Source organism: Manacus vitellinus, unplaced genomic scaffold (genome assembly GCF_001715985.3).
Source record: "Manacus vitellinus isolate BGI_N305 unplaced genomic scaffold, ASM171598v3 scaffold_6_pilon, whole genome shotgun sequence".
NCBI lineage: Eukaryota > Metazoa > Chordata > Aves > Passeriformes > Pipridae > Manacus > Manacus vitellinus.
Genome location: NW_021940750.1, coordinates 40,124,572 through 40,143,086, shown reverse-complemented (window position 1 = coordinate 40,143,086; position 18,515 = coordinate 40,124,572). Strand labels below are relative to the sequence as shown.

The following is an 18,515-nucleotide window of genomic DNA, read 5'->3' as shown; positions in this document are numbered from 1 at the left end:
TTTCACCAGCCAGCTGCGCCAGGGAAATGAAATCAAACTTCTTGGCATTCAGTAAACAAACCCCCCTCCCCCCCAAAACATAAAGTAGAACAGGGTTAAAAACACATGTAGTGTGGAGAGCGTGTGACTTCACCAAACTGGCTTGAAATGAGGTTTTTCTAATGCTGAGAAGTGGCGAGACGGTGTCGGAAGGGATGGATATTATTGCAACAACACAATCCTGGATCAGCATTGAATGTGGGTCTAGCGAAGAGAACGTCCAGTGTTTCTTTGGTGTATGATATTAAGAGTAAAGAGCCTGTGTGCCTTGGACAGCACAACACGAAACTTCTAGAACACCTACCAGTGGAAACAGCATGAAACAAGCCAGTTTTTCTACGGCAAAACTGGGTAAAAGATTCACAACCAAAATCTAAAACAAGAGCAACTTGCTGTGTGAATTCCCTGCCCATGCTGATTCTTTGTATTAAAAATATGGCAACAGAGATTAGAAAACATGTTAAAAATGCATAATTTTCATGTCCTGAATGAAAAAAATTTAGAAATACGCATTTCTGCATTATGCAAGACAGATTTAAAACACACACACAAAGGAAAACCCTGTAAGGAGTTAAGAAAGTGGGAACTGCATTTGCACCACTGTCCAGACCGCGCCCTGAGCGGCCTCCTCTGCGCCCATCCCGATCCAAATGCTCCAAAATCTGTGTCTTCTTCAGAAAGTAGAACTGGAGGTTGCTGGGTCCTTCGATATTCAATGCAGACAGAACCAAGACACCAAGTGCTCTCAGAGAATCCGTCAGGAGCTAATTTACAAAACGGGTCCGTCACAGTCACCTTGGGTAAATAAAAAGGTGTGGGTTTGGTTTTTTTTTTTCGGTTTACAAAACGAAAGTCCTTGACCTCTTCTTTGTTCCAGGCACTACTTAACTGAATATGTAAGGTTTCCTACAGCACTGTCGGGGAGGGGTTCCTTCCACAGCTCCTGTGACCCTTTGTCCCCGGTTAGCGGTGCCCGGTGTAGGCCTTGAACCACGAGGTCACCGAGGCGGCGGCCGACGAGATCATCCCTCCGGCGCTGCTGCTGGCGATGGGCTGGGACACCTGGGTGCTCTGGCTCTGCAGCATCTCCACCTGCTGCGAGGGGATGTCGCAGAACCTGGGGCTCGGCAGGTTCTCCCAGTCTGTGCCCAGGTCCGTCTCCTCGTCGCTCACGTGCTCGTCGCCGCTCTCGTCCGTCTCGCCGGCGGCGCTGGGATCCACGAACTCCATGGAGTCCTCGAGATCAGCGCTGATTTCGAAAGGCCCAGACCTGTGAACACGGACACAGTGAGCCCTAGGAATGCCACAGCTCTGTCACGGGTCCAGCAGAGGGATCAAACACCCCTGGTCTTTATCAGCTGGCGGAGAAACTCGCTGGTTGCAGAGCTGTGTTAGGACAGTGGTGAAACAAAAACACTTGGCCAAGGAAGTGACAGGGTTCCAGACCACGGAGCAGGAGCCGTTCTGCTTTGGCAGGGATAGTGGAACACACACTAGTGATGATAACTCAGAGCTCCACTGGTGAGAATCTCAGCTTGATGTGGAACAGCTTTCATTTCCAGCACTAGCCCTGGCCAGGTGAGATGGCTCAGCTCTGTCTCTCTAACTTAGGAGACCTGGCACAACTCACTAGTGGAGACTTCTCACCTCACCCTGAGCAACACCCTGACACCTTTTTCACTATGAGACTGGTCAAACACTGGCACAGCTGCCCATAGAGGCTGTGGGGTCTCCACTGGAGATGCTCCAAATGCCACCACACAAAACCACAGAATGGTTCAGGCTAGAAGGAACCACAGTGGGTTATCTGGTCCCACCTCCCTGCTCAGGAAGGGTCATCCCAGAGCACATGGCACAGGATTGTGTCCAAATGGTATCTGAATATCTCCAGCAGCGGAGACTCCACACCCTCTCTGGGCAATCTGTTCCAGTGCTCAGTCACCTACACAGGAAAATTCTTCCTCATATTCAGGTGGAACTTCCTGTGCATCAGTTTCTGCTCGTTGTGTCTTGTCCTATTGCTTGGCACCACAGAGCAGAGCCTCATCCACCCTCTTGGCTCTCTCCCTTCTGATACTGATGGACATGGATGAGGTCCCCTCTCAGTCATCTCTTGAGGCTGAGTAGGCCCAGCTCTCACAGCCTTTCTTCATGTGAGAGATGCTCCACTCCTGAGAACCTGGCTCTGCTTTGAGCAAGGGCAATGGGCTGGATCTCCAGGAGTCCTGGTTAAACCCACCTGCACAATGACTCTGAGTTCCCTGCTGCCACTGCCTGGTGGGAGAAGCGATTGCATCCCACCCCATCCCACTGCTTTGGGCTGCCTGTACTCCAGCCCAAATCTGAATTACCTTTACTGAGCCAAAGCAGGCACTTTCAGAGGCCTGTGACCCATGGTTAGAGACTGTCAGGGTTTCACAGAAGCAGAGAAAGGCACATTCCCCACAGTGAGCAGCATCCCTACCAGAATTCATTCCAAAGCTGCTCAGTGAAACATGAGAGAGAATTTCACAGAATCATGGAAGCATTTAGGTTGGAAAAGACACCCAAGATCACCAACTCCAACCATAAAATACAGTAACTGTTGTAACACAGGCAAAAGTGTTTCTCCAGCCTTAGTGGGAGAAGGAGCCTGAAGCAGCGATTTAGCATGGAAAATTTTAATCCAGACAATTAAAGCTTGGCAGAATTATATGTATATGAAAACAGTAGTGTATAGAGGAGATTATCAGGCAACTAAATGCTTAGGTATCTTTTCCTTTCTAAAGGAAAAGACAGAGAGCTGGTTGCTGCAAACTTTGCAGCCAGCTTAGAAATTAAAGGCAAACACTCCCCTTTCATAATCCAGGAAGGAATGGGAGCGCTGCCTCCTGGCAAAGTGTTTTGCTTAACGAGGCAACATGAGAGGAGAGTCATCAAGTTTGAGGCCAGAAGGGACCATTAGATCATCCCAGGTGACCTCCTCTATGACAAAGGCCACTCTGTTCCACCCGTTCTCCCTGTCCTGAGCCCAGTGACTCCTGCCTGGTGACAGCATCCACTCCAGAAACTCATCCAGCCTTGGGAGGATGACAGAAGGAAGCAGAATCCCCACCTTCATTCTCGTGGGTAATTAATCTGTGTTTTAAGCACATGTGCCTCATTTCAACCAGCTCATACCCTTTGCTCCCAGTGGTGTCTCTAAAGCCATTCTGCAGTCTGGGAGACATTTTATCCAACTCTCCTGTGACCCCTTCTTTTACTACCTGGACCCAATGGATGCACCTGGAGCTCTGTGACACCTGCACAGGTACCCACTGTGACCCCTGGACCTTTTACAGTAGCTGCTTTCCAGGACACAGTTCTCCATCCTCTGGGTATTTCCTGCACTCTCCCTGTTTTCAGGCAAGCAGCAGTAAGCACAGATATTTTTTTTTCCCCAAACCAAGCTGTATTACAAAGATCTGGCTCCCCATGTCTTTGGGCTGAATCAGTAAGGATATATCCAGAGAGCACAAGGTAAGTGGGAAGAGGCAGTTCCTCTTAGTGGCACTGCAGGTTTTTGAATAAAACTAGATCCGTACAGGAGAACAAAGTGGAAAAGGAGATTTCAGAACACTACGTTTAAGGGGGGAAATAAAGCATTAGTCACATCAAACAAATATTTGCAGACTGTCTCAGGAACAAGTGACTTGTGGCTGGATTATCCCAATGGGAAATCAATGTTGTTTGCTTCCTTATATTTAAGTTCAAAAAAAAAAAAAAAAGATGATTAAACCTGGTGTGTGCAAGGCCAGGAACTGACGTTCTTTTCGTCACGTACTGAGTTAACAGAAGAGTTGTCTTTAATCTTAATTTACATATAAATTAATATCATTTGAAGTGTCAATTTTGGTCTGGGGAGTTCACTGACTGGGAGTACTTTGGGAAAGGTCTGCCTAGGATGCTTGTCAGGGTTTATACTGCTGGATGCTCTCAGGTATTCACATGTTGGCAAGGCGTGGGCAGGGTCATATTTGGAGCATGGCAAGGCTGCCTGGCATATGTGCTGCTGTTCCCTGGAGGGAAGGAGTTCCTGCTTCTGGGCATGGGGGAAATAATTCCATCATCAGCTACCAAAGCCTCCAGCTGGGCCTGCCATACGCTGAGACACAGCAAACACACGTCTCTGGAATCTGATTTCCTACTCAGGACACCCTTTCCCTGTTCTCTCTTGTCTCCTCCTGTAAGTACCCTGAATTTCCCTCTCTGGGAAAGGCATAGGTATAAATTCAGAAGGGATTCAGCCACAAGAGATTTGAGATTTTGCTTTCCTTACCTGCCCAAGTTCTCAGTGTCTGGGCTGACCAGGTACATAAGGTTCCTGAGGGTGTGCAGTGGGTGCAGCAGATCTAAATTTACATGCTGCCAAGGGGAAGGAAGAAAAAAAAAAAAAGGAAAACACATGATCAGTTCCTGGAGGAAACCAGCAGGCACAGGTGGTATTTTAAAAGCTATTTAAAAAAATCCAAATGTGCATTCCCCCTACCTGAGAGAAGCAAAGGTGAAGGATATTGGCATTCAGCTTCTTCACTGCCCGTGTGAACCTGTGTCTGCTGAGATTCTCTCCACAGAATTCGCTGTTAAAACACCACACACACACACACATAAAGACACAGAAAGCAAAATGCTGTGAAAATACACTTGCTGGAGACATCAGCATTCTGATGTTAGAAAGCCCTGGCTTCCTAACAAACCCTGGAGTAAACATCCTCACAGTGAGCACTTGTTTAGAGTGTACAGCCAGTTTTAGAGTGCTCAGGAGATTAATTTTTCACCTGGCAAGACTGGTAGCATTTTATCAACAAGCACTGCTTGCCCTGCTCTCACCGGTTTCCACAGGACAGGTGGTGTAAACTGTATGAAACCCAAAGATCCACTGTGGCCAAACTGTTTCAGGTCTCCTTTTAAACCTTGCATCATTTCCTGTTCCCAACCTTTCCCTTCTGTGAAGGCTGGTGACCCAAATAAAATCACAGAACCACAAAATGTTTTGGGTTGGAAGGGACATTCAAAATCATCCAGTCCTAACCCCCTGTCACAGGGTGGAAGGAAAAGCTGAAACCCCCACACAATTTTTGTGCCCTCACTTCAAAACCCACTATTTGAAACGCTTAAAAAGAATTTCAGCAGCATATTTGAGACCCCTGGAAGACTGATCAGGTGTACAGCTCCCTCAGTGCTCCTGTACAAATCCATCTGCTCCACACAGACATCAAAAACTTAACAGTGCTTTTCATCCCAAACGGGGTTTGTGCAACGCACTCCCGGATATGGCAGCCAGGAATGCTCCCCACGGGTGTTTTATCCCAAAGGGAATTACAGTCCTGGCATATTATAAGGCCTTGCTTTACAGTACAGAATGGAGCAGAGCTATTCAAGAGCTGCTGAATTGGGCTGGGATTTTTGTGAAGCACAGTGGGGGGTCCAAAAAAATGAAAAGTGCTATTCATGGACTTGTCATATTTCATTTCTAATTTGATGATGCTGAATACACCAATGAGAAAGGTGTTATTTCCAACTGTGATGACTGGTCTACCCTCTCAGGAGGTAAAAAAGGAAAGACTGTTAACTGTGGTCTAAAATCCTACTATTGCTTTCCTCAAACAGCCCAAAAATTCACAAGCCATCAATGTTACCATAATATCTGTTCCAATTCATGACTTCGTTCCCCAAACCAAACTGATTTAGGATCAGCCCAAACTGGCCACTGATTCACCTCCTGTGTTTACTTGCCTGTTGCAGAGCTTCTTGGGAAGGTTTACATCAAGTATGAGAGACAAAGTGTTAACGAGCTGAGTTGCATAGCACAATGCAGCACTGATGGTATGAGCAGGGTTATTATGCTCCATATCTAAAAGAAATAAAAACAACATGAAATTCTGGTTTTAAATGAAGCCTCGGTGAGTGTGTTAATGTGTTACTGAAGTCTACCCTGGAAAATGTCAGTTGTAAGTATGGAGAACAGCCTGAATCTAGCAATCATTTACAGTGAAATCTGTCAGAAGTTGGAAGAAAATAGTAATTCTTGGAATTCCTGTTAAGATGACGGCATGTGAACCATGTCAAAACTGTGAATAATTAACTTTATTTCTCTATTACATTGTGCTGTGTGTCCCAGTGAGCATTTCCTGCAGAAGAGGGGTTCAGGAGACTAGTCATAAAATCAGAGAATGGTTTGGATTGGGAGGGACCCTAAAGCTCATCTCGTTTCACCCCTTGCCATGGGCAGGGACATCTTCCATTATCCCAGGTTGCTCCAAGCCCCATCCAGCCTGGCCTTGGACACTTCCAGGGATGGGGCAGCCACAGGGACCTTAAAGATCACCCAGTTCCAACTGGGCAGGGAACCTGCCCACTATAATCCCCATACTGGTGTTTATTTCCGACTCAGAATTTGGGTGAGAACAAATGGACCTGCCAACTGCTCCTGCTGGCATCCAAGGCTTCTGGAGTGTCCCAGGTGCCTAAAAAAAGCAGGCCCTGCTCCTTACCGGGTCCTTGCGTGGTCTTCTTCTCTTCCACCCAGTTGTAGTAGGCCGAGTAGTCCCCGTTGTTGGGGAGGGTGATCCAGGGCCCTGTGATGCTGATGCTGGTGTCCCCGTTGTGGTCGTCGCACACCCACCTCCCGGAGAGGTACGTGGTCCTGCGGGCTTCCGCGAGCTTGCTCACAGTGCTGGAGGTCATGGCGTTGTCGCTCTCGGCCGACACGTCCGCGGGGTCTCTGCAGGGCAACGGGGAGAGGGGGTGGATAGGAAAAATTAAAAAAAAATAAGATCAGATATGTGTTCAGCAGGCACCGAGCTGGATTTCACCGAGGGCAGAACGCCTGGAAAACGCTCCCGCCGAACTTCTTATTCCCGAAACTACTTTCTTTTGTTCTGGGGGTTTTTAATTGGTTGGTTTTTGTAAGAATCACAGAATGGTTTGGGTTGGAAGGGACCTTAAAGACCACCCTGTTCCCACGCCCTGCCATGGGCAGGGACACCTTCCACTAGACCAGGTTGCTCCAATCATCGAGGGCAAAATGCTTGTAGAGGCAGTCCTGCAAAACTCCTTATTACTCAAACTACTTTCCTTCATTTGGGGGTTTTTAATTATTTACTTTTGTAAAATCACAGAATGGCCTGGGTCAGAAGGGACCTTAAGGCTCATCTTGTTCCACCCCAACTGCCATGGGCAGGGACACCTTCCACTAGATCAGGTTGCTCCAAGCCCTGTCCAACCTGGCCTTGGACACTTCCAGCAATGTGAATCCATATTTTAAGGAAGTTTAACACTGGACACATAGCTCAGATCATTCAGTAGGGAGAAGGAAGTACCTCCAGATCCTGCTGTGCTGGACCTCTATCTTTGGGGAACACACCTCCCCTCCCCCCCATGCTAGGGGAGCCTGAGCCTCTACCTTAGACAGACACGACTCACTTCTGGGTGTCTAAAGGCGAGCCAAATGAGCCCAAAAGGATCAGCCTTCCCTACCTCATGCTTGTCTTCACTTCTTCAATGGGGAAGATGACCGAGGTGAGCTCCAGGATGTGTGTCCTGCGCAGGTTTGCCAGGTGCTCATACTGGGTTTTCAGGTCGTAGGTTTTCTTCTCCACCAGGTCCCCCAGCCTGCGGTTGTGCCTCTGGATCTTCTCCTTCTTCTCCTGGTGCCGCTGAGCCCGGCGATAGTGCTTCTGGTTCTCCTCCTTGATCCTCAGCAGCCCCTCCGTGTCTGTTGGGAGCAGCAGCAGATGTTATCCTTGGAAGAGGAGCTTGTGGTAAAGCTTGAGATAAAGCCTTATTAATATTTATGGGAAACAAGACCTATAGCAGCCTAAAACAGAAAAACCCTGCTAAACTACTAACATCTTCCAGCTGCTCGGTGGCACAACTTTTTTCTAAATCTTCTCTGAAGGTCTCCAATGAGACTGCAACTGGGATTATTCTTTCCCTATCTTCTACCCAGCTATTTTTGGGTTTGGAGCAGAAAAGCCAAGATTTCCCAGTTTAATTAAACTCTGAGGTAATCATCCTGACAGAAATAGCCTGACTGTACATGTTTGCACGGCGCTGGCCAAAATGCCAGGCCCCGCTTGCAGCCAAAATCAAGTGCAGATAGCATCTTCATTCACCATTTCTGGCACCTCTGCTGCTGTTAGTGTCTTATTTGAGCTTCACACTCATGGATGTGCTCTTAAAGCACTTGGATCCCAAGGGTGCAGACTCCTTGTTTCCACAGGGAACGCTGGCTATCTCCCTTTCCAGTCCCAAAATGAGAAGTGTGCTCACGTACTGAAGTGCTGCAACCTCCCGGATTCACTCCCATGCATCAGGCTTGGAAAAATATCCTTCAAGAGCATCTTGAAGCATCAAAGGTTGGACTTGATGATCTTAGAGGTCTTTTGCAACCTTAGTGATTCTATGATCTGCTGATTCTGCTATAAAAATAACTGACTGCAGCAATGCTTCCAACAAACATGTGGTGCTACAGAGAGTCAGCCACCTTTCAGCAGCATAGGGAAAGATTTCTTCCACACTCTCCAAATAAATGTCTATAACTCTCAATTCACCCGAGTTTGAAGGGTGCCTGACCCTGCAGGCACAGAGGCTGCTTTCTCTGAACATCAGGACATTATTTCCAGTCATCTGACCTGCTGCAATCCATGATGTGTCTGATAGGAAGGAAGATCTGATACGTGGGAGACGCAAAGTCCCAAACTAAAGGTGGTGAGAATACTTTCTTCCTGCAGATAAGAGCTAATATTCCTCATGTCCATAAAATAAGTGACCCCTGTTAGAGAAGCAGTAGTAAAACCAACTTTTCTCTGATAATCCCTTTGTGTCAGCAGCAATTCCTTTAAGCATTCCTCTACGCCAACAGAAAATCAATTAACGCTCGCATTCATATTCCCAAACTCTCTCTTTGCATAAAGAATAAGAGACAGAGGAGGAAGAAAACATCCATCTGTTCAATTTTCACATTCAGGTACTTGAAAGGCTACTTTTTCACAGAGTGAACTCCCTTCCCTGCAGGTCCAACAGCAATTATTTGAGAGCAGGCGAGATCACTGCACACACGTTTCCTCCTTGGAAGTCCCAGTGCAGGAACAACTGTCCTTTTCTACCCACAGCACCTCTGCTTTGTGACCCAGTTTATGAGGTGATTAAAACTTGTCCCCAGGAGTATTTCAGGACACCACTCTGTCCCACATGCCTGCTCTGGCTGATAAATGCAAGCCCAGGCACACTGATCTCTGCCCAGAGAGCTCTGCCAGGGGTTTGCCAGCCTGTCTCCTTGAACTGTTCTCCACAGACAGAAGGCAAACACACACAGATTTTAAAACATTATTTTAACAAGTGCCAGTTATTCAGGTCTCCAGGAGAGTCGACCCCAAAAGCAGGAGGCCAATGTTCTAGAAATTGTTCTTATTTCAGGAAAATTAAACTATGCCACATCCAAGAGAAGAGAAACAACTTTTTTACACTTTCTACTGTGGCCCAAGTGAACCAAGTTGGGTTCCTGATCTACTGGCTACTCGTGGCAAGAGTTAATTTTAGGTCTATCTGCAAGAGCAATTTTGGTGTAACTGAGCTAACAACATGTTAGTTGGGCAATAGTTAGCTCAGTTTGTAGGTTAAGTCTAATCAAGTTCACTGTGAATCAAGAGAAGTTGCAGAAGTTGCAGATAATGCACTTCATAGAAGAGCAGAAAGGAGGAACTCCACTCCCTGGTTGTTGCAAACATTCTGCCACCTTCAGAGCTGCACTTTGAGAAAAGGGGACTAAGTTCCTCAAAGTCACATTGATTTCCTCTTTTCCTTTCTTCCCAGGATAAAAAATAGTCCGGATCTCCAAAATAATAATCTTCTACCTACTGAAAAGCTTGTTTTTCTTCGCCTTCCCATTCTCTAAACCAAACATCAATTTTCTTAGCCATTTCCTTGTGTTTTATTCCCAATATTCTCTTCCAGACTTTCTCCAGTTGATCTGTATCTTTCTTAAATTGCTCAAGTTGGACACCAGACTTCCACTGAGGCAACACCAATGCTGGGCACAGCAGGACAACTGCTTCCATCTTAAATACATCTTAAATGAGGACTGAACCTTTCTGGAGCAGCATGAGATCGATTAATTTTTATTTAATTTGCAATTCTCCAGATCCTTCCCTGCCAAATCTCACCAGCATCCCCCACTTTGGGTTCATTCTTCTCTTTCCTAAACAACATGCACTCAACTTTGTCCTTTTCAGATGACGTTGCTTATTTATCTGCATGATTTTGAACCTGATTCTGTTCTCTGCAGAAGTCATATCATCATCCACCTTGGCTTCCTCCACTCCACCTTCTCTTCTACCATGTGAGCTATTATGGGATATACTGAGCAGAACTGGGCCAGAACTGGCTCCTGCTGAGCTCCACCTGCCTCATCTCCTCAGTCTGACCAGTGTCACCACTCTCTGAAGGCAGCTTTTCTAACCTTTTGTGCCAAGTTTGCAGGGATTACAGAACAAATGTCTTTGTTTGCTCAAGAGACAGTTTCAGGTAGTGCCCAAATCCAAGTTATTTGCAGCTTCTGCCTCATCCTCCACTACACCACTTGATCCCCAGACCTATTCATAACCAAGTGATGCCTATTTTTACCCATCTTATCTTCCAGTTAACAGCAAAGTGCCCACAGGTTTATAACAGGATGACTGTGTCATCAGTTTATGTTTCTTTCTTCCTCCATCCTTTGAAAACAGGGACTGTTTTCACTCTGTTTCTTGGGACATCCTCTCTCATGTGTTTCCAAGTGCTCCAGACTACTTCAGCCTGTTCCTTAACTTCCATAAGGCCTTGCTGACACAACCAAAATAATATTTAGCTGTCTGCTTCCTTTCCTTAACCTACAGTCCTCTCATGATGTAAAATTTAATCTGGTTAAGCAGCTGATGACATTTGCTTTGTGGAAAGATGAAGCAAAGGCAGCTCTAAATGCTCCAGACTCCTCTGCACTGTTACTTGCTCTCATTCCTGTTAATTAACAGACTTGTCTACTCCTTCACCTTTTACTTATTATACATTTCCTATTGTTAGTATCCATGCCCCTTATTAATTGAAGATCATTTTGCATCTCAGCCTTTTTGCTGTGATCACTGCAAGCCTGTGCTACTCCTTTATAACTATTCTCAGGTTATGCCTCTGCTTCCACTCTCTGTATTCCTCTTGAATTCCAAGTCATAAAAATATCCCTGATTCCACCAATATGCTTCTGAATATGCTTCCTCTACTTCTTTTGCATGCAGGTTGTAAGGAGTGGTGCAAACTGACCCTACAAATTTAGTGTAAAACATCTAAGGAGTTTCTGAATGGAGCTCACCAGCCTACACTGTATTTCAGTGACTCTTGCTCGAGTAGGATTTTCGGGTTTTCAGACAGGTGTGGGTTAAAATTCAGCAGTTTCACGAAATCTGTAACAGCTGCAGAGCTGTTTGCTCCTCTTTATCAAGAGGAAGTGATCAGAAACACTACACTGAATAAAGCCATCTCCAGGGACACAGCCAAAAAGTCACAGGCTGCTGAGCGTTTACTTTTAAAGCTGCTGCAAAAGGATCTCCATCCAGCTGAATAATGCCTGCTGTTTGCTAATTAAAACCCAGGCATGAAAAGGCTAAAAATCCACTCACCGATTTGCCTTCAAGTTGATTTAAGGAGCGATGGTTTGGAAATTCACCGTTTTTTTTTTTTAAAAACAAACAAACAAAAAACCAAACGCTCAAATTCACCTCAATTGATTTTTCACTCCAAGGCACGGGGAGTTTTTTCCCTTCCCAAAAGCAGGGGCATTACTCACGTCTTGTCATCTCATCATTTTCTTTGCAAATGGTCTGTTTCAGCTGCTCAATCCTCATCTTGCAAGACATTATTTTCCATCTCTGGGAAAAAAAAAACACAAAAAGAACATTCAGCAACTCTGGGGCACAAATGACTTTAAGCACACCAACTAATAATTAACAACAAAGGCTTTAGGGCACAAGTAGCAGGATGCTCTTAAATGGATCAAACAACTAAATATTTCATATAGTGTTCTGTGCACAGAGGAATGCCACAAACAAAACAAATGCTTAGTATGAAGCCAATCAGGAAAATTAGTTATTGAACAAATATTCAGGGAGAAATGAAAATCCTGACAGTTTGGAGCACTCTGCTTGCAGAGCCAATTTCAGTTTTGCTTACAACAGGCTTTTTGGGAAAGCCACACAATGCCCTCAAGGTAAATTGTAACTTTAAACTATGAGATCCAGGAATTCAGAGAGTTTAAAAACCGTGGGACACTTGGAACAACTCACCAGCTGATCAGTTATCTCTTTCCCTTCCATGGCCTTCAAAACACTAGAGGAAAAAACATGATTGAAAGTTTTATGACTATGTGGACTGGGTCTGTCTCCAGCAACAGCACATTAGAAAGACTGTTTTGCTTTTATGAGAGTTCTTAGACTTTATATTCATTTAATAGCTTCAACTTACTGTTTTTGGAATTCTCTCTGTTTGGTTTTAAGATGCATCAGCCTTTCTTTCTTGTCTGAAAACCTGGAAGAGATTAAATGCTTTTATTGATATTTTGCACAATACAACACTTGTAAGTTGTCTGAAAAGATAAAAAGACCAAAGCTTGTGGGATTCTCCAAACCTCAACTATCTATCTTCATCTTGGGAACTAATGGCTAAATGTATAAAACTCTTGCAGAATTCTGGAGTGTGTGTCTCACTGGAATTGCAACAGAACCTCTAAGATGAGGAAACATCAGTGTTGGATTAACAAACTTGTAAGTAAATTACTGCTATATCTAGATTTATAGCTTAGAAATGTCAATACTTTGTGTACTGAGAAAAACATAGTACTATTAATTTCTCTAGTCACTAAAGGTTTTTAGAGTACTATCTCAGATAGTCCAAATGGCTGTTTTCAGCTCTGTTTCACTGGATGTCTGAGGTATAGGAACTGCAAAGAACTGATCAGAAAGGAATCTTTTTAGGATTCCTCATCCTGTGCTTTCACCCTTTGAACGTGCAGCAGCCACGTTCTGACCCCCTCCATGTTCCACAGTGTCTTGGGAAATACATCTAAAGAAAACATGAACAATGCAGATGGAGAAATTACAACAAAGCAAGAAGTGACAAAGGTGAAGGTCAGGGCAAACAGCAAAAGAGGGAGCCAAGAGATTTAAACATAAGCAATAGCAAGTGTGCTTTGTCTTCTTGTGCTTGTGTTACAGCACTGTCCTGACCTGCACCTCAAAAACACACCCTGGGTTAAGTCCAGGTACGAAAAACAATTCCTTCTATGCAGAATTGACAATTTCATCCTAATGGAAGTCTAATATTTGTGGCTGCCCCATCCCTGGAAGTGTCCAAGGCCAGGTTGGACAGGGTTTGGAGCAACCTGGTCTAGTGGAAGGTGTCCCTGCCCATGGCAGGGGGTTGGAACAAGATGGTCTTGAAGGTCCCTTCCAACCCAAACCATTCCATGATTCTATGATTTTACCTACAACCCAACAAGTCCTTTATTTCAGGGATCTTTATTCAGAAAGAAGAACACACTAAGCCCTGACAGGATGGCATCTTGGGCCTCCCTCTCTGCTCATCTGTGGGTTTGATTTTGGGTGAAACTTTGAATTGCTTCACTTCTTTCCTCCAAGTGCTGAAATCTGAAACCTTGGTGGCTACCTTTGGGTTCAGAGAGCGTGTAATCACCCTTCCAGATGACATTAGCATTAGAACAACAAAACCACTGGCTGCTGCTTCTGTAGTCAAGCAAAAATATCTGTTTTCCTTCCAAAACAAACCAAAACCAAACGCAGGTGCTTGGCATAAAAGCCAGAGGCCACACGTGAGCCAGAGGAATGTGGTGCAACTGGAGCCCAGCTGCTCACCCCAGTTCTTCCTGTGTGTCCTCACCCCAGGAGTCATCGTGGGAATGACAACAGGCACTCCAAGAGCCTCCTGTTTACCACAGGGCACTGCACACCTACTGTACCCTGAGACCTTTGGCTGCAACCAAAGAATCCCTTGGCCCAGAAACACAGAGCTCAGCAGTCCCACAGCGAGGGAGCGCTGGGGTAATTTGGCAGCCCTTGTTTTCAGAGCTGGATTAATGGGCACTGAACAAAAATGACCCGACTCACGTCCCCCACATCAGCAAAAAGCTGAATGAACTGTCAAGAACCTGGGAGTGAATTAAGTTCTTGCTGTGGAGGGGAGACAGAAGTATTTGTGAAAGCCTGTAAAAGTTACAGCTCACCACGTGACGTCAAACAGCTCCTACCAACTTCTTCAGCAGGTTTCTCCTAAGGAAACATTTCCATTTCTTTATATAGCTCCCATTTTAATTGCATCTCATCGTGCAAACTCATTTTTCTTTATATATCTTTAGCCTTTCCATTTGGCACAGAAACAAAACTTCAGATGAACTATTAAAGGAACTCCCATAAAATGTAAACCGAGAGGGGAGAACATCTCAAATTACCCATTAAATGCTTCTCTTTCCTCAAGTCTTATCACATTAAGCTGAGATTTTCTAGGGTTACCTGGCTTATTTCCACATGTTCATAATTAGGGAGAAGCAACCAGAAGGAGAGATTTCCTAATCTATAGGAGTTGATTAATGCTGAAGGAGTTAAGGGCAGCAATATTACTGTACATATTCACGATAATAAAAACTCCCTTGCTGTGAAAAGTCACTACTCCTAATCATAACCCACAGCCTAAAGAATTCAGACAATCATATTGTCTCTGGCTTTTGCCATCTGAAGACACATAAAGCAAAGCAATTCAGTAGGTCTGTGAAATACACTCTGAGAATTTATCCCTATGACAGGCTGGGGGACACTCCTGGGAGGAAGAAGAGTCTCTGAGCTGACACCACCACCAGGATGCCAGCTTGGCTTTTGGAACAGACAACACATTAGTAATGAAAAGAAGAATGTCAGTGATTATTTTACTGGAGGACTTCCGGACTACTCATCCTTAATTGTAGCTCTCCTTCAATAATTAATCTCAGCAGCTCCTCAGTCTCTCCCCCCTCACAGATAACAGGGTGTGATTTTTGCCAGACAGGTGAAAAACTTCAATTTTACTGGAGCGTTTTTTAAAAAAAATTAGCACACAAATTAGTCCAGCGAAACCTGAAACAATTAGACCATGAAATAATTTGTCTTACTACAAGAAAACTCTAAAATTAAACTGCAGTTGGATACAAGGAGTGACACTCGCTCTCTTTACTTTTCACTAGAAAGAGAAGGATCCTTTTTCCCCCCAATCTGTAACACTTAGAAAAGACAAATAGGAAGCCCAAATGCCTCCATACACTTCCACATCCTGAATTTCTCACACCAGGTCACCCAGCAAAGCCCTTGCCATGACCCTGTCAGCCTCCTCCAGCACCAGCTGATCTAAAATTAACCAAGGCACTACTAGAAGGCATAAAACAAATAAATAACGATGGCAGTAAACACAACCCGAGACCCAGCCAGTTCCCTGCACCTGTCCCTGCATGGCTTTGGTCACCATGAAAAACTTCTCTCCCTCTTTCAGTGGCCACATCCCAAGACATTCAAGACATTCAGAGGGGAAACAAGAAAAACTGGCCTCAGAAGTGTCTCACTCCTACACTGGTCATTCAAAATATTAATTAAAGAAAGCAGACAGACTATTTCAAGCACAGTTTAAAAAATAATCCAAGGTTTACAGAGCTTCATGCCTACACTGAGCAGTCCCCCTGCCATCAAGCACACTTAGGTTGTTCACACTGTGTTGTTATTCACACAGGTGAGTTTTTCCTTTAATTCATCAAAATAAATGTGCCATTTTTAGTGAATTGCACTTCTGCAGTTCATTCGTGGAAAGTTCTGAGCAGGAGGAGAAACAAAGCCTGGGGAAATCGAGCGTGTAGGGAGGCCATGGGATAATAATAAAAGAGCAGTGATCCCCACAGATGGAACTGTGATGTCCAGGCAGAAGGGAGGAATAAAGGCAGAAAAAATAAAGAGACTTAAATTCCTGCAGTTAGGAAACACAGTATAAATATACAGAAGATTTTTCTAGTTACAGACAAATGGGGCAGTGAAAGCAGCTCAGGAGGATGCTGAAAACTATCAGACAGAAAAGCTGATCCTGTGTCATGTGAGAAGATATGAGGAGGATAAAAAGGGTCTTCTTTTCCCAACAAGCTGTTGTTTCTCATACTTTGGCTAAAGCTGCTTCTTTATGGCTTCGTTTGTCTGATGGGCAGAGACTTCTTAAAGCTTGGTTGATACAGAACAACAGTGGTTCAACTCTAACAAAGGCTACAACTGGATTTCTATAATTAAACCTGATGTTTAGCCAAAATCTTATGGCTACAAAAGAGGCAGGAAAAAACCCCCCTTGGTCTATGTTCTGAATTCCAAACCCAATTTTTTCATGGAAGCTACACACAACCCCAAGCAGTTTCACACAGATACAAGTTTACCACCTATTCTGGAAAGACTAAATACAGCTTGTGGTTCTATAACACAGTTTCTATATATATAAAAAAAGAGAAAGCCCATCCAGTGGCAGACTAAGGTCTCAGATTTCCAAGCTGACTCACACTGGCTGACATCCTTTACCCATTCCCACGGATGTTAGTGGGAGAAAGGCACCACTGGCCCCTTGTTTCTCAGGACTCAACAAGCCTTCAGATCGAGGGCACCACCACAGCACACACTGCTCACCACCTTCCCAAAATAGCCCCAGGAATCGCTCCCAACAGCTGCTAATGAAGCCACCAGTGAAGGACCAAGAACACAAGTGTCAGCCAAGAATCAGAGCTATTCCAGTCGTGGCACTGGAAGACTTTTCAAGAATCTGGGATGGCCACGCTGTGAATGACAGCAATGGAGGAGCCATCTGAGTCACACAATGAGAAAATTTGTTTATGGCCATAGCACTCATCCTCAGTGCTCCAGGAGGGGCAGGACAGCCCATGATTAACTCTAGCAGAGTGTTGTTTTTATAATCCTAAAAGGAGGGCCACGATAAGGACTATTTATATAGACAAGAAAATGTTTATTTTTTTTTCTTACACACCTTTCTGATTCTGTCTAACGATGCTGAAAACCGCCAGCTTAAGGCGAGTTGCCAAAAACAGGAAACACATTTAAAATAACTTAATACGCCGGTCTTTTTCTGCCCTGAATTGTTTGGAGCTTCTGGGGCTACACCGACACGGGCACACCTGCTGAGAGCTACACCTGACTAAGTGACAGTCAAGGCGATATTGTTAACTATTATTACAGTTATTATTATTTTAATAGAAATAAGAGGAACCTGCCGAGGGTCCTGCTCCGCCCGACCCCACCAGGCAGCCCCAGGGCCGCTCCCTCACCCCACACTCAGAGCCCCCCGAACCCCATTTACCTCCCCGCCCCGGGGGACACCCGGCCCCCCAGCCCATTCGGATAAAGCGGGGAACGGCGCTAGCACTAAGCCACCCGCCCCCCCCCATCCGGGGCGGGGGGGGCGGCATAGGGCTGATAGAGAGGGTGCGGAGTCCCTGTCTGCCCTCAGCCCGCCGGGTACCTCTCGGTAGTCGCGCCCGTCGAAGAGACGAAGTCGCCGCTCTGGACGCACGTGGCGCAGGTGAGGCGCGGCGGCGCGTGGGTTCAGAGCGGGCACCGCCTTCTACCGCCACGTAAAGCTCCTCGGCGTCCTCGTCGGCGCCTCGCAGGGCCCGGCCCCGATCGGCTCGCATCCCCCCGCCCGGCCCCTCGGCGCGGCCGGCGGCCGTGGAGCCGCCATGATGGGCCGCGCGTCACGTGGGGCCCTGTTGTCGGGCAGGGGATTGTGGGAAGCGGCGCTGAGGCGGCGGGAGGGAGCGGGGGAGGCAGGGCGGGGGGCCGCGCTCCGCGGGGAAAACGCTGCTTCAGACATAAAACTGCCGCCTTTTCCTTCCGCGGAAGGAATAAAAACCACCCCTGCCCTGCTTCCAGAGCGGGCGGTGTCTTGTGTTCTGGTCGCCGGGGCTCCGCAGAGTCATCTGCGCCAGAGCCGGTCACTGACGCTGCTGTGGGGACCGTGGATGCTGATGAAAGCCCGTCCCTCTATCTACAATAATATCAAAACCCAGCTGTACAAGTAGCAAATACTGATGCGCCTCGTAAAAAAAAAGTGACAGACGAAGAGGTTTCCTCACCTCAGCTCCACGGCTGGAGCCAGAATGAGGAGTTAAATACGTATGATCAGCTCGTGTGTAGGGGCAGAGAGCCCACTCCTCTGCATCCGTATATCACGGAATAGGTTGGGTGGGAAGGGGCCTGAAAGACCATCCCGTTCCACCCGCTGCCATGGGCAGGGACACCTCCCACTGTTCCAGGTTGCTCCAAGCATCATCCAACCTGGCCCCGAACAGTTCCAGGGATGGGGCAGCCACAGCTTCTCTGGGCAACCTGTGCCAGGGCCTCCCCACCCTCACA

General features: G+C 46.1%; 1 protein-coding gene across 1 annotated transcript; it reads right to left on the bottom strand.

The window, feature by feature from the left end:
* Window positions 1-238: 238 nt before the first annotated feature.
* Window positions 239-17,841, bottom strand: ATG14 (autophagy related 14). The gene is made up of 10 exons (XM_029964158.1): window positions 17,729-17,841; window positions 12,550-12,612; window positions 12,372-12,414; window positions 11,876-11,957; window positions 7,537-7,774; window positions 6,552-6,781; window positions 5,794-5,911; window positions 4,547-4,637; window positions 4,337-4,422; window positions 239-1,309 (listed from the first exon to the last, which is right to left on the bottom strand). The coding sequence occupies exons 1-10, from the start codon at window positions 17,839-17,841 to the stop codon at window positions 1,003-1,005; spliced, it is 1,371 nt and encodes a 456-aa protein (XP_029820018.1). The 3' UTR covers window positions 239-1,002.
* Window positions 17,842-18,515: the final 674 nt, after the last annotated feature.